The sequence below is a fragment of the Sardina pilchardus genome, chromosome 8, assembly GCF_963854185.1.
Source record: "Sardina pilchardus chromosome 8, fSarPil1.1, whole genome shotgun sequence".
Taxonomy (NCBI): Eukaryota; Metazoa; Chordata; class Actinopteri; order Clupeiformes; family Clupeidae; genus Sardina; species Sardina pilchardus.
In genome coordinates this window covers 15,930,674-15,945,542 of record NC_085001.1, presented here as the reverse complement: position 1 = coordinate 15,945,542, position 14,869 = coordinate 15,930,674, and the positions used below count along the sequence as shown (strand labels likewise).

The following is a 14,869-nucleotide window of genomic DNA, read 5'->3' as shown; positions in this document are numbered from 1 at the left end:
GCTGTGAGAGAAGTCGTCGCTCTACACTCCCCCCCCACACACACACACACACACCCTTCCCCGACCGTGGCTGACCATAGCTGCTAGCACTATCTTTGATCCCGTGTCTGAAGCGTGACAGCCCAGTTACGGTCATCTAGTGAGGTGCCAGTAAACACGGCCTCTTCCTCATCTTCCCGGCTGGACGTGAGGGAAGATGAAGTGAGTCATTTTTTTTCATTCCGCCTTATCATCTGCCCTCCATCAGGACCGCGTTCAACATTCCAAACACGACACTCGGCACATATTTAATCCGGTAAAATAAATAAAAGATTGCATGCAGACGTCGTAACACTTTTTTTTTTGTGTTGCTTTTCTGCAGTGTGGCAGTATTGTGAATTTGAACACCCCCAGTGTGGGAGAGTTTTCTGGTCTTTTGGCATGCCATTGTGCATGCGTGCTCTGTTTCTGTGTGTCTAGGCGTGAGACTCGGTGGTTGATGCCTGTCAGTATGCATCGCAGGTCAAGGGTATGGCAAATGCCATGTGAAAGAGCACATTGACAAGAGGACGGGGAGATGTTGAAAGAGTGAATAAATCAGCGGGGAGATCCATATGGATTTACTCGTGCCGCTCCCCCGAGTGCCTCGTCATCACTTTGCTCCGTCGCTCCCCTTTGCTGTTTGTGCCCCCCCCCCCCCCCCCCCATCTCTGTTCTTTTTTCTTCCCTCGCCCCCCCTCGTCCGGTTCTCCTTTAACCGTGGTCATCTTCTTTATGGATGACCGCCGGCCCCTGGCTGTACTGTAGGACGCGGTGACTCCCCTCTAAGGAAGACAGGCCTGAGGGGGGCTCTGCTCGCTTGTGCCTGCTGCTTGTCTGGCTTCTTTGAGAGAGAGAAAACACACGCGACCGACCAGCCATTATGGAAATGACGCTGGAGCAACCACTGCCAGCATTAAATTTAGAGACTCATGGAAATTTGCGCACACATTATCACTTAACGGCGCGCTAGAGTGCAACCCCAGCGCCTGACCTGCGACGATGATGATGGTGATGATGATGGTGCATGAATTCTCTGTGGCTCACACTCCCATCTCTCTCTCTCTCTCTCTCTCTCTCTCTCTCTCTCTCTCTCTCTCTCTCTCACACACTCACATCTCTTCCTCTCTCTCTCTGTCTCTCTCTCACACTTCCATCTCTCTCTACCTCTTTCTCTCCACCCTCTATCTACCTCTCTCTCTCTCTCTCTCTCTCTCTCCCCTCCACAGTTGAGCCCTGCGATAGCGGACACGGTGCTCAAAGGCACATTCAACGTGACCCTGCACAACCCGCTGGTGGTGCCCAGTCCAGCCTTGAGGGCCGTGGGCACCATGCCAGAGAACCTCTCCATCCACAGCACGTAGCGGCCGGCCAAAAGCTCACCAGGACCCCCGCGCGTGGGTGGTCATTTCCTAACTCACCTCTATCATTTCTAAGCTCTCTAAGGCCTGAAGCGGGTCACTTTCCATCCATAAAAGTTAGTCTGGATAGATTAATGAATAAATTCTACAATTTAAGAATTTGGATCTGTGAGTCTGTTGTTTTTTGTTTTTACTTTATGTGTGCCTCGTTGGCTATTTTAGCACCGGTAGTTTGTGGACTGTGAGGGGAATGAGTTAGGTGCATTGATCTGCAGGCACACAAAGCTGGACATGTTTACAGTTTGACCCGTAATTAGTCCATTTAAAGGGAGCTAAATGGGAAGGCCCTGCTAGTCGCCGAGCGGTTCCAAAGCATTAATTGTATTGATTGATGTAAAAACATCAACAAGCTTGTTTTGGGTGATAGGTCCCAAAAAGTAAACCTGGCTATTTATACATTATACGATATAATCTATCAATCTTTATATTTTTCTGTCTGTGCACCTGTTAATCAGGACCCCTTTCTCCCTGCCTATGTCTGTGTGTGTGTGTGTGTGCGTGCGTGCGTGCGTGCGTGCGTGCGTGCGTGCGTGCGTGGGTGCGTGCGTGCGTGCGTGTTTGTGTGTGTGTGTGTGAGAGAGAGAGAGAGAGTTGTGCTAAAAGTATTGAGGCTTGTATTTCTTTCTTATGGTCTGAGCAGTGCTCTGAGTATCGTCTGATACGGCCTCTCCATCAGATTCCCTCCATCACACTCCTGCACACTCACGGTAGACTGAGTGGCGATGTGCTATCTGCCGCTCCATCTCCATCAGTGAGGCAGCCTAGCAATGAGATGACACTGAGTCTGGTCCACAGCCAGGTGAGCACAGAGGCATTATGATACGATCACAACGGCCTGTGGAGAAATATGATGAGTTCAGCAAGAGAGAGAGAGAGAGAGAAAAAAAAATAGCCGAGTTAGTTTTCTTCCCTCAGTGAAGTTTGAGCAACAGTGTGATGCTTGTCCACCTGATGCAGACAGAGCTTCTTCAATCACGACGGTTTTATTCATAAGCCTTGGGGCACAAACTGGGAAAAAGGAATAACCGATTTTCAACATTCAAGCGTGGCTCACACTATTTATCGATAATCTCAACTTTAGGCACCATTAGGATGGACAAGAACGTGTCGTGCTTTGAAATGATATTCAATCTTTTCAAAGAGACAACCCCTCTATGCCCCTTTGATACCTCTGTGTGTGTGCTGTGTGAAGGCTCTCTACAGCCACTTTGCCATTACCAGTCCCGGAGTAGTTCAAGTCATTTCTGTTCCTCCACACAAGATGCATGGCGAACTATTTCAATAACAATATTGACTTTGGCTGACACCTTTTCCTTTGTATCATTATCGGGGCGACCACGGCGAGAGACAATTAAGCGAAAGTGAAATGAGTCTTGTGAAATTAATGCATTCCCCCCCCTGTATGCATAAATCATATAATTCATTATCCATATTTGCTGACGACCACAAAGAGGTGGGAAAGTCAGATAAAAGAGCCATAACTTATTTACTCATTTGCACACTCTAATAAGATCTCCTCGTTAATCAATGGTTACTCCGCCCTTGTGGAGTTGCCGTAGTCCTTGTCTTTTTCCAGGCGTGGAGCCCAATACAGTTATAATTTAACTTTGCTCCTGTTTCTAAGTGGTGCGGAAAGCCTTCCAGAGGTTATAAAGAGGTTTACAGACCCGGATGCATCCTTATAAAATATTTAGTGTGGCGTATGTTTGCGCTCCGATGCGAGGACGGACAGCATTTTTAACCCGGAGAAAGGCACCTTGTTGAGGACTCTCTGAAAAATAGGAGTGTGTGGGGCTACCGAACTTTTCTTGCACCATCAATCCATGGTGTTGTTTTCAATTTCCACCGTCAACGTGAACATAAAATGGCACCAAATAATCAATTGGCCATGATGTCTTTACCTTTTCATCACAGTGATGTGTCTGTGTTAGTAGTGCCTCAAAGACATTTACAGGACATTCTCATAGGTATGCTCTTATTGTGTTGGCCTTTTAAGCACTGCAGATAATCCAGGGTGCCATTAGGAAACACGTAAACAAATGCCAGCACAAAGAAATGATTTATCCCTCTCCCTCTCTCTCCCTCTCTCACACACACAATCACTCAAAATAAATCACGTGGGTTATTCGCCGAGATAGTCGGATCAGCTTTCTTCGGGAGGCCCATAAATTCTCGAGTTGAAAGTGCACGGGGGCAGTTTAAGGGGAGAGTGCGAAAACGGCCTCGGAGTGACCGCTCGCGAGTCCCATAAACGGAATGCTGATGGCAGTCGGACATCTGTTTACCTGCAGTCAAGTGCGCCGTCTTCTGTTATAGCCTCGAGACAGCTTCGCCACACCCTCTGCCGTGGCATTGTTCGCCAAAACCCTTTTAATCTAATTAGGCATTAAGCCCCTATCATTATTCAGTGGACTGAGAGGGAGAGAGAGAGAGAGAGAGAGAGAGAGAGAGAGAGAGAGAGAGAGAGAGCGTTATTTATGTGTCCCCCTCCCCTGGACGTGGTTTACCTTTTCATCACACTGGCCTGTTTTACATTGGCAGGCTAATTAAATCAAATAAATCACAGGAGAGAGAGAGCTGAGTGTTTGATAAAAATAAAGAGCGTGCAAATAAATAAACAAATGCACAGTTTGAATAAGTCTCGATTATGGTGCATTACACAGGACATCACTCATGTTGTTTATGAGATTTAAACAAAAAAAAAAAAACATGTGAATGGTACAGGGGATAAAAATGATAGATGAATAACTCAGCTTTCAAAAAACAAACCATGCAGCTCAGATCCTTGATCCGCTTGATCTCAAGTTGTTGTTTAAGTTTCTGTTTTCCTGACACTAATATGTCTGTCATGCTTTTTGTATGTTTCCACCTTGTGCAACTGACAGATTCATACAGTTTATTAGCTCAAGGATTTTCATCTGAATAAGAGAAAACAGTGTGACATTAGAACGTTAGTTAGTTTTACACTTGTGGAGAATTTCACAGAATTGCTGTTGTTTCAAGTTGTTAATCCATTAAAATAGGTCTGAACCATTTCCACACCAGAGATGACAGGGAAATGACATGCATGCTCAAACAAAGGTGTACATTTATTGAATTCTTCCCAATCTCTTCCAGTCACAATTACAGCTGTGCTAGTGCAGCGCAGTCAAATAGTTTTTTTGGCAAAGTGTCTGATTTGATTAGCCTGTCTGTTTTGATTAGTGTGTGAGCACTTTGGCCGCGCTTTTCAATGAGCATTTCTTCAGAAACGCTGTGTCTGTGGCTGTGTTCCAACAGTAGATAAAAGGGAACTGTCCTGGTTAGCTTTGAGGATGCTGCTTCTTCGCAGTAGTACCATGGGAAGTGGAGACGACCATAATGATGTTGCTCACTTTGAGTTCCAAATAAAAAAAAAAACATAATAACCATAATGATAAACAGTACAACATATCAGTTGTTTTTTATTTCATCGTTTTTGTCACTCAGGTATTGTAACTCTAAGCTCTGATAAGCCTACTGTATAAAAATCTGCCATAAACACTAATTGCAGCGAGCACTTAGGTAAACATTCGCTTGAAAGACAGGGTGATGGTTCAAAGTGGCGAAGGAGCAATTAATGGCAATTAGAATCAAATTTGTAATCAAAGATTCAGTTTCCCCGTTTTGACTGGTAAATTGGAGCATGTCAGTGGGAGGAGGGGGTGGGGCAAGAGGCCCCCCTCCAGGGCTCTGATTGAGGTGCAGGTGGGAACGGCAGACCCCACTGATTGCCTGCTTCCTCGTTAACACTGGCGTCTGACAGCCAGCTCCCGCTCTCTGTGTGATGTGATGTCTGGCGAGAGAGTGCAATTCTACCTTTCGTGGATGTAAGTGATGGCCCCTGTCAAGGTGTATTACGCTGTATGGCATCTATTGCAGGGCCTCAACCTAGTCTTGCTTCAGGCCAGATTTTAACTATTAATGTGCAATGAATGGACATGTCAAGTTAAACTGACTGGGAGACTCGGGGCAGACCACTTAGCCTCTAACACTTCATCCATTGCCTTATAAATGCTGACAAAAGTTGAAATATGCTATACGTGTTATTGTCCATATAGGTCAACCACCAAAAGTAAGTAAAAATATGTCAGACCTGCACATCATCTATGCCGTTATAGAAAATGATTGTTGTATTTATTATTTTTTTTTTATTCTGTCCGTGAAAGAGAGCAAGAAAGAAACACATGGGGGAGAGATTGACAGGGCCTAGAGTAAAAGATCTAAACAGAGATGAAGGAGACAGAATGGGCGAGGCCATTTTGTTTAGCATGAATACTGGTATACAGTTACGAAACAGAAAGTCTGAGGACAGTGACGTGCAAAAACAGGCAAAAAATAGCCAGGAACAGAGCCGGAGTTGGACTGCAGTGAGGACTGCAGAAGCGGTGAAGGCCAGACAGCGAGAATGTTGGACGGCATGAGATGAAAAGCTACATGGTGAAGGGGATTCATCACAGACTGACATTAGGAGGGGAGGTGTCAGGAGATGAATAAGGACATGGTGGCTGCTGCAGGTCCAGACTGTCCTGTAACTCTGTCTGGAGTGTGTAGAAGAGCCCTTTGTTGCTTCTCAATGAGTCGCTCAATGGGAAACAAAATGGTCTTCCACATTAATTCACATCAGTCAAACGAGTGAACATTGAATCATTTTCATTCCACGGTTTTGATCTGGGTGACTGTGGTGCTGGGAAAACACTACAGACGGTGAGAGAGGGTCATGGTGGAGGAGCAACTTTTGGAAGGCGAAGCTGGCTGTCAAACGACTCCTGGAGCGGGATTTAAATACGAAATGGGGAAAAACACGCGAGTCAGAAGACAGAAATGAAAGCCGGAGTTGACAGGAGATTTTCAAGGTGGCAGAGGGAAGTGTGAGTCTGAGGAAGAGAGGACAGGAAAGACAGACTGACAGAGGAGACTTCTTTGAATCCAGTTTTAGGCTGAATGGTAGAAGCCCATGGTGTTTGAGGTTGTGACAGCCGCATCACTGCTATCTGTCATCCTTTGCATAGCGCTTTGAGCCTTCACTGGAGTCAAAACTGTGTTATTTGGCCTGCGTATGCTATTTCCAGTGAATGATGTGTTGAACCCTAATAGTTTGTGTGCTGTATGCATGTTTTGAACAGTATAGTATGCTTCTTGAATTTCTTGTATAAAAGGTTTCAATTTGAGGATAGCCACCTAAAATCAGCACAACCAACACTTTTGTCAGCTTGATCTGGTAAAACACAAGGCCAGTCCAAGATGATTGTGAAGTTTACACTCTGAAACACATCTCTGTCTAGATAGGGACAACACTGTTTGTGTTGTTTCAACACATTGCTTTTGTTACTTGTTACACAATATGTGTTGAAAATAATACAACTGGTTTACTTCTCTGTTTTCAGACAGGGACAACACAGTTTGTGTTGTTTCTAACACATTCGTTTTGTGAGTGTTACAAATGCGTACAGTATTACACACATTTCTCACTTAATAGAATATTATGAAATACTTGTGATTAACAACAACAACAACAACTTGCTTTTACACGTATACAGCTTTTCAAGACGCCCAAAGGGGGAACCTAACGACGTCTAGCCCCCGCCTGCATGATGTACGGCAGCCATTATGCACCAGAACACTCACCACACACCAGCTTGAGTGCCGTAGAGGGGAAAAGAATACAGGAACAGAGATTTATTACAGAGGAGTCAAGAGGTTGGTGGGAAAAGTTAGCTTGCTAATCCATTGAAACGGATGGGTAAAAAATATTTAGGTGAGCTTATTAAATGAAGAAAATGATATCAAGGAGATGGGTATTTAATGAAATTGCTTTCAAAAAAGTGTAAAAAGAAAGTAGAGAGAGAGAGAGGGAGGAAAGAGAGGAAGGAATAATTAGCTGGGTAGGCAGGAACTGCTGAGGTGAACAGAAGGTAGGGCTGAGATAGAGACCCTCATGAGGAAGTACTCAGAGACTTCTGTTCTGAACTTCATTTTGCCTGCAAGAAGCACTGCAGAGATGGCCTGCTCAACACTATTTGGGCCTTATGGGTCTGCTTTTAACTGAGCTAGGCTAGTGGGCTCAGTGAAGAAGGCTAAACTTAGACCAGGGAGAAAATATTAAGACTCCCAGGATCACAGATGGACAGTGGATATGGAGTTATTTTATTCTGTTTTTGTGTTCATGAAGTGTTTTTTTTATTATTATTATTTGTTTTCAAAGACTCATATCGGGCTTGTATTGAATTTGGCCAACTTCATGAAGTAGCAACAGCCTGAACATGAAGATGTATTAGCTGAGCAACAGGGATTAAGCAGAGTAAGACAGATAGAGAGGCAGAGAAGAAGGAGAAGCTAAGAGCAAGAGGGGGAGTCCGAAGTAGCTTATTTGGTTGGGGGGCGTCTATGACTCTGGAGAACGAGCAGTGTGTTGTGGAAAGTGCTGAATTAGAGATGAAGGGAAGAGGAATATTGAAGAGGTGGAGAGGTAGCGGCAGAGGAGAGGGACCAGGAGATCACCTGCAGCAGTCGACGAACGGAGGGAAGCGGCAGGGAAACCACACGGTAACACAGAGACGGGAGAGGACTGGCCTCAAACAGGTGGAGCAGGATCTGAGGGACAGACAGACAGACAGATGGGGAGTACAGTGACAATCAGAAGGATCCAGAGCTGAGGAGAAGAGAAGAAGCTTCTGGCTACAGAAGCCACAGAAAGTCAATGCAATTCCCTCCCACTGACAATTAGACACAAGACATGATAGAAAGAGGGGGAAGAGCCAGAGAAGGAGTGAGAGGAAGAGAAGAGAAGTGAAGTGAAGGAGACCCCAGAGAGAGGGAATATTAAGAGAAGTGGGGGAGAGCGTGACCTTTCTCTGGATAAAGACTGGGGAGTAGCGGGAGCCCCCGTGGCGAACAGGAGGAAGAGGGAAATTGGGAGGAGGGCAGGACGCACGGAGAGCAAATGAGAAATGGAGCAAGCGAGCGGATGGATGGATGGAAAGAGACCTCAGAGGAGCAGTGGCGCAGATGAACAACAGAGGAGGAGAGAGGAGAGGAGAGAGGAGGGGATGGGAAAGGAATGCAGGGGAGGGAAGGGAAAGAAAGAGGTGGGGGGGTGGGGGGTGAGAGATCATTTCTGGCGTGCCGGAGGAGAGGGGGGGGGGGGGTGGGGGTGTGAGACTGGAAGGAAATGTCAGGGGTGGTCAAGAGCCGGCGCTGGGATGGACTGGGATGGGCTGGGATGGGTAGTGCAGTTGCGTGGGGGCAGTCAGAGATGGATGCAAATGAGTCTGGTCCTCAGACGGCCCACCCGTGGACTGCCACAGGCAGCACGCGCGCGCTTAGCAGGCCGCTCGCCAGCGATGAAATGAACCGTTACCTCCACTCCCTCCGACTGTGATGTCAATCACATGGGCCCGGTGTGTGAGACCACACTAAGAGTATGGCTACGATGTTGTTTACCAACTGTGGCTGGAGGGAGCCTACAGCATTGCTGTGGGTCTGATAAAGTAATTAGCTCATAGCCATCTTACTCCAAAGATTAAGTATGGGAGAGGTTGTGGAATAGTGCTAAAGAGTTTGTTTTGATGCTAGGATTTTAGTGAGTGATTATTTTGTGTGTGTCAACGAGAAAACATGGACTGGTATATAATATAGCTTGTGATCCATTCAACTCTGCCTTGAGGCAGGCACTTTATGACTTACAGACCTAATCTAACTAGCAGGTCTTATGACATCGCATAGGTTTCTACGGAGCACCATATTATTCAGTTAAATCTAACAGATACCAGACATTCTCTTACCTCATGCTAGAGTATCAGTGTCAGACATCTGTCTCCTGCAGATGATTACTGAAAGTACTGAGAGATTATTAATGCATCGAGGCTGACTTGTACCTTCTGTCCATCCCCGAGATCCCCGCTTGTGATAAATATGCCTGTGAGCACGCTCGTTATTTAGTCATTTCTTCACGGGGAGATTACTGTTATTATGTTTTTAATTCTCCGATCTCTATCAGGACTTCACCTTTTGACCCCAAAAAAATCCTCCCTTGAATCCCTCAGGGAGTCGAAAATGAGTTTCGCTTTTCGAGCTTCCGAGCTTTAAAAGTTTTTCCTTTTCAGCTACTCGTCGTGTCCGTGTGTGGAAGTCCCTGGCTGGGCAGTTTTCTACGGAGCGGCCCCGGTGTGAATACGGAGAGTTGGTTACTTGGCTGTTTCCTATTTTTGTGCTGCCTCAGTGTGTGCAGCAAAACGGTTGGAAATGGAAATGTGCGGGCTTTCCGCTCTTCTCGCCACGGCACATTATCAGCCCGTTATGAATTCACATCAATTCAGCGTATTCCGACACCCGTATACATCCGCGCCGTGATATAGACGTGTCGTTGGAGAGAGAGGGGGGGGGGGGGTGGTGGTGGGGGGGGGGGATTTCAGTCGCTTGGAGACATCCCATTCTCCACGGAGCATGGCGTTTCACCCCCGGTCTGCATTAAGCCTGCGGTCCACGTGCCATTGTTGGAGTGTGTTAATGGAGCCTGGCTGCTGTTCGTTAGCCATGCAGAAGCAAAGGGGGGGCGGAGGTGGGGGCGAGGGTGGGAAAAGGGATACTGGGGGAGATGGGGGGAGGTGATGGTAGTCGGAGGAAAAGAATGTGTGTGTGTGTGTGTGCGGGTGTACAGTATGTGTGTAGAAATGGAAAATGGACACATGTACATGTTTGTTTGTTTGTGTTTGTGTGTGTATGTGAGTGTGAGTATGTAGACATGCATTGTGAAAGTGGACACATGTACATGTTTGTTTGTGTGTGTGTGTGTGTGTGTGTGTGTGTGTGCGCGTGCGCGTGCATTGTTCAAGTTGATGTGTGTGTGTTTCTGTTTGTGTATGTATTTATGTGTTTATGTCGCCTCACTGCCACAGAGACAGCAGGACAGTTGGATTGTGATGGGGTTAGGGTGGTTATGAGAGTGATGGGGGAGTGGACCATCCCTTTAGGGCACCCTGGCATGGGAAAGCAAGCGGGGGGGGGGGGGGGGATATGTTCTCTCTTTCCTTCTCTCTCTCTCTCTTTCTCTCTCTCTCTCTCTCTCTTTCCCCATCTCATCATAAAATGCATTGCTTTGCATTGTTTTGCAAAGATGACAGAGAAGAAGTTTCCCCAGCAGCAGCGGGTGATTTCCATGCCACTGCCACCACCACAGCCCCACCACCACTGCAACCCTTACCACCACCACCGCTGCTCCTGCCGCCGGGCACTCGGAGAGCCTCGATCAGTCCTGGCGCTCCATGAGGCCTGGGCGTCACCCTTTTTCATGCCTGTTTAAGCAAGCACTTTAAATGGAAATGCACTTGACATTTTAGGGATGAGATGTAATCAGGCAGCATTAGAATGCAGCTGATTTCCTAGCCCAATCACACTCTCTCTCTCTCTCCCTCCCTCCCTCTCTCTCTCTCTCTCTCTCTCTCTCTCTCCCCCTCCGTCTCCCACTCTGTCTCTCTTGCTCTCTCCTTCACTCCTTCATTCCGCCTCCCTTGGCCCCTGGAGGGTTAGCTTTGAGAATACACAGCTAATTTGATTTACACGCTTTATAATACACAATATGTAATTATAATAGATATCACAATTTCATTAGCGGCTCCAATTTAACAAAATCTGTTGGAAAATAGGAAATAATGCCCTGGAAATGAAGGCAAGAAATAACATCAAGACCTCTTCAGCTGAATGCATTTATATATGTAAAAAAAAAAAAAGATTAAGTAGCGTCTCACTCCATTTACAACCAGAACACTTAAAGATTGGGTGACAGTCAATGGATGTGCTGAGAGCAGTGAAACGCATGCCGTCCATTTAAAGAGAAATGGCTCAATCAGAGATATGTAGTCTACATGATGTACACATTTTGCGAGATGAAAACCAGATCATTTAGTAAGGAAACCCCAATTTTATTTCCAATTTCATATTTCACTCCGCGCATTTGCAAAACACCCGCTCCTGCACATTTGAAAACGGCTTTATCTTCCAGCCGAGTCGCTACTGGTGTGCGCCACATGCTGAAGAGGGAGAGCTTGCCGCCGTCTCCTGAAGGTTAAGGGAAAAAGTGAAGGAAAATAATGTAGAATTACAGGATCCGAGAGGCGACAGACTAGACAGCCTGTGATTTCAAGGCTTTTTTATGAAGCTAAAAATGCCTGTGGCCTTTTCTCACATTATAATTTCTTTTTTTTTTTTTGGAGCGAGTGAGATTTAGAACAGGCTCCAGAATGCATATTGACAGTGTATTTCCATCGCGGCAGGAGTCTTTCCCGGGCTTCGTCTAGGCCGCTGGATGAGATTCTTGCACTTTTCTGCCAGGCGCGGCATATGACGAGGGAGAAGAAGCGAAAGTCATTTCCATCTAATTCCCCCGTATCACCTCACTGATCCTGCCCCCTCTCCAGGGCCCCACTTGAGGGGTTTGTCTGTCTATTATCACAGTTACATATCTCTTCATTTCATTAGAGTCCCGTTTGAAGGCTCCGCCGCCAGAATGACAGTGTACATATCGTACAGCTGGGACCCTTCTCTCCCCCCCCCCCCCCTCCGTCTCTCTCTCTCTCTCTCTCTCTCTCTCTCTCTCTCTCTCTCTCTCTCCCTGTCTTTGTCTCTATCTGACTGCTTAAACACAGCGCTCCGTGAATGGAGTGAAAGAAGAAGATGGCGCGAGAGGAATAATGTTTGCCCTCTAATTCAAAAAGTGGCACGCTTGGGCGAGGACGAGCGCGGGGGAGCGGGCGGAGCGGGCGGGCCGTGAGCGTGGGATCTGGCGCGGCGCGGCACGGCGCGAGCCCTCCGTCTCGTCTCGTCACGATAGCTCACGGAGCTCGGCTTGAGAATGAAGTCTTCTTTAATTTCCTCCCCCTTTGTCACACAGCGAGCTGATGGAGAGGAAAACTGCTTTACATGAGCCGCTTCAAGGCACTGAGTGATTTAAAGGTCAAGTGCATTTTTATCTCTGACTTCACTGCCGAAAGATCATCACTGTTTCTAGCTGACTCCAAGTTTCAGTAGCTGGTGTGTGCTGTATGTTCGTGTATTATACAATATAATATAATATAATAATTATAATAACCTACTAAACATGTGTATTATACACTCTAATACTATATGATACTCTAATATTATATACTGTGTAGTGCATACTACAAATTGTAATTGCACAGAGCATTGGATGTACATTATGTATACATTCTTGCAGTGTGATATAAGACATGTGAATTAATGCCCTTAAAGGATTATAATGGTGCATGTTAAGTACCTCATTTAGAGTATGGCATGAAAATGTCTCTGCCATACAAGGCTGGGTGTTGGAGGACAGCTCACTGTTGAAAACCTTCCGATTTTTACGATACATTTTATGAAAAGGAAGGGCATATGTTCTGGAGTATGTGCGTTAGGCTAGCGCGCGCTAACCCAACTTTTTTTATTGTTTTGTTTGTGTCGGCTAAGTTGGTATTGCGTTGGCTAAATGCATCTGAATGAATGGAGTGCAGTTCCTCAGAGCATGTCTCTCAAAAGCTGACATCTGTGATACTCTTGAGTGTCACTTTGAGCGTCTGAGTGTTTCCATTTGGGCCTCCTTGGGCGCATCTCTGGTGTGTCTTTCCCTCTCCTTCATTTTTTTGTCTCTCTTTAGTTTTTTTTCCCCCTCTTTCACTCTGATCCTCCATTTTTTTTGTATCGGCGGAGGTGTAATTACAGCTTACACAAACAGGCGTGGTGATGGAGGCGTCCACTCAGCCAGACAGGGAGCATTAGTGTTTCTCTGAGGCCTCCTAATGACACATCTCTTCTGCTCCCGAACACAGTGGCGGCGGCGGCGGGCCCCAACCCCCCGTCTCTGCTGCTCCCGCCGCCGCCATCGCCGCCCCCCCCCCATCTCCCGAGCGCTACGCTACGCTACACGCCGCTCCTGCTGGGGAAGGGAGATTGGAAACAGGACTTTTTAATGTAGCAATTACAAGAACAGCATCTCCCCCAATATTGGAAAAACAAAAACCAGGCGGAAAAAACTTTGCACGGGGTGGAGGGGCAGGGGGAAAAGGGGGGGGAAACAGGGGGAAGTGATGCGTCAGTTGATTTATGAAAGAGAGGAGAGGCCTCTCTATGTAATACTGCTTTCTGTGTGTTTGTGGGAATATTGAAGCGCTGCAGTATTTGCTGTGGATGTTTTGATGCACATACTGTAACACAGTTGGCGCTAGATGAATGAAACGGAATGGAAATTTCCATTTGGACGGAAAAAAAAACGAGTTCTTCCGCACAGAAATGGATAGCCTTTAACTATTCAAATCAGTGTGATTTATAGCCAATTGAAGACAATCACACGCAAAAAAAATAAAAAATTGATTTGTTTTGCACACACCTTTTCTCCGGAAAGAGAAAATTAAATGTCATACAACAACCTTTCTAGGATCTCCCAGCCCCCCTTTTTCAAAGGCTCTCTCTCCCCTGGCTCCGCTGTGGCTAGAAGCCATGGCACACACATGGAGATCTTGGGCCTCGCCGTCAACAGCTGGTAGCGATGCAGGAGGTTTGGTCCACCCGAGTGTGTGTGTGGCACAATCTATAGCTCTGAGCCCTGACCAAACAGAAGCCACGGGCAGATGTCAGAGCCCCTCTCTCAAAGGCCCGGCCAAATAAATTGCGACTGGAGGGCATCGTAAACAGCACGCTGGCGTTCCAGCTCCCTGACATATTTCAGCGCTCCGCCATGTTAAAGGGGACAGCTATTGCTAGGAGAATTAGAATATAGCTAACCGATGGCACCATCGCCAAACCCCCCCGCCCCCACATACACACACACACACCACACGTACATACACACATGCATGAGCACACACACAGACACACACAGCCTTCTTAGTTCACCGGGCACCGGCGCCCATTTATGATTTATGAGGTCACATGACTCGTGACTCACCTGGCCTGCCCACCGCTTCTCAAATCCTCCATACTGTGGAGTCAGCCGCTTCTGAATAAAACATGGGAGTAGCGCCGCTCCTGAAAAATGGCCCATTTGCTACCTTAGGATTCCACATTAGCGCCACCCACCCCCCACCCTCCACCACACACACACACACACACACACACACACACACACACACAGCAGAGGAGAGCTGAGCTGGGCAGAGCTGCATCCGCGGCCTCAGAGATGGTGATTAGCATGAATAGGAATGTGACTCTCTTCATTAGCCCGGACATTTTTATGCGGCCCGGATTTTGCCTTCACTAAAAGCCTTGCGTGGGGGGGGGGGGGGGGGGGGGGGGGGAGTGGAAAAGGTGGGGGAGCCGTGCGTAGGGTGGCAGGGGGTAGAGGGGTGGGGAGAGAGAAGTTGATCGAGAGTCCCATCTCATTTTTCATGTCGTTTGTAAAGATCTTGGAAGGGAAAAAAACA

At 46.9% G+C, this 14,869-nt stretch overlaps 1 protein-coding gene across 2 annotated transcripts in view; it reads left to right on the top strand.

Moving 5' to 3' along the window:
* stpg2 (sperm-tail PG-rich repeat containing 2) overlaps window positions 1-1,542 on the top strand; it is a 23,726-nt gene extending 22,184 nt beyond the window's left edge. For both annotated transcript variants that reach the window (XM_062542954.1, XM_062542953.1), the window contains exon 13: window positions 1,248-1,542. In XM_062542954.1, the coding sequence (XP_062398938.1) occupies window positions 1,248-1,382 (135 nt within the window). In that variant the 3' untranslated portion in view covers window positions 1,383-1,542. The remainder of the gene's footprint in view (window positions 1-1,247) is intronic.
* Window positions 1,543-14,869: the final 13,327 nt, after the last annotated feature.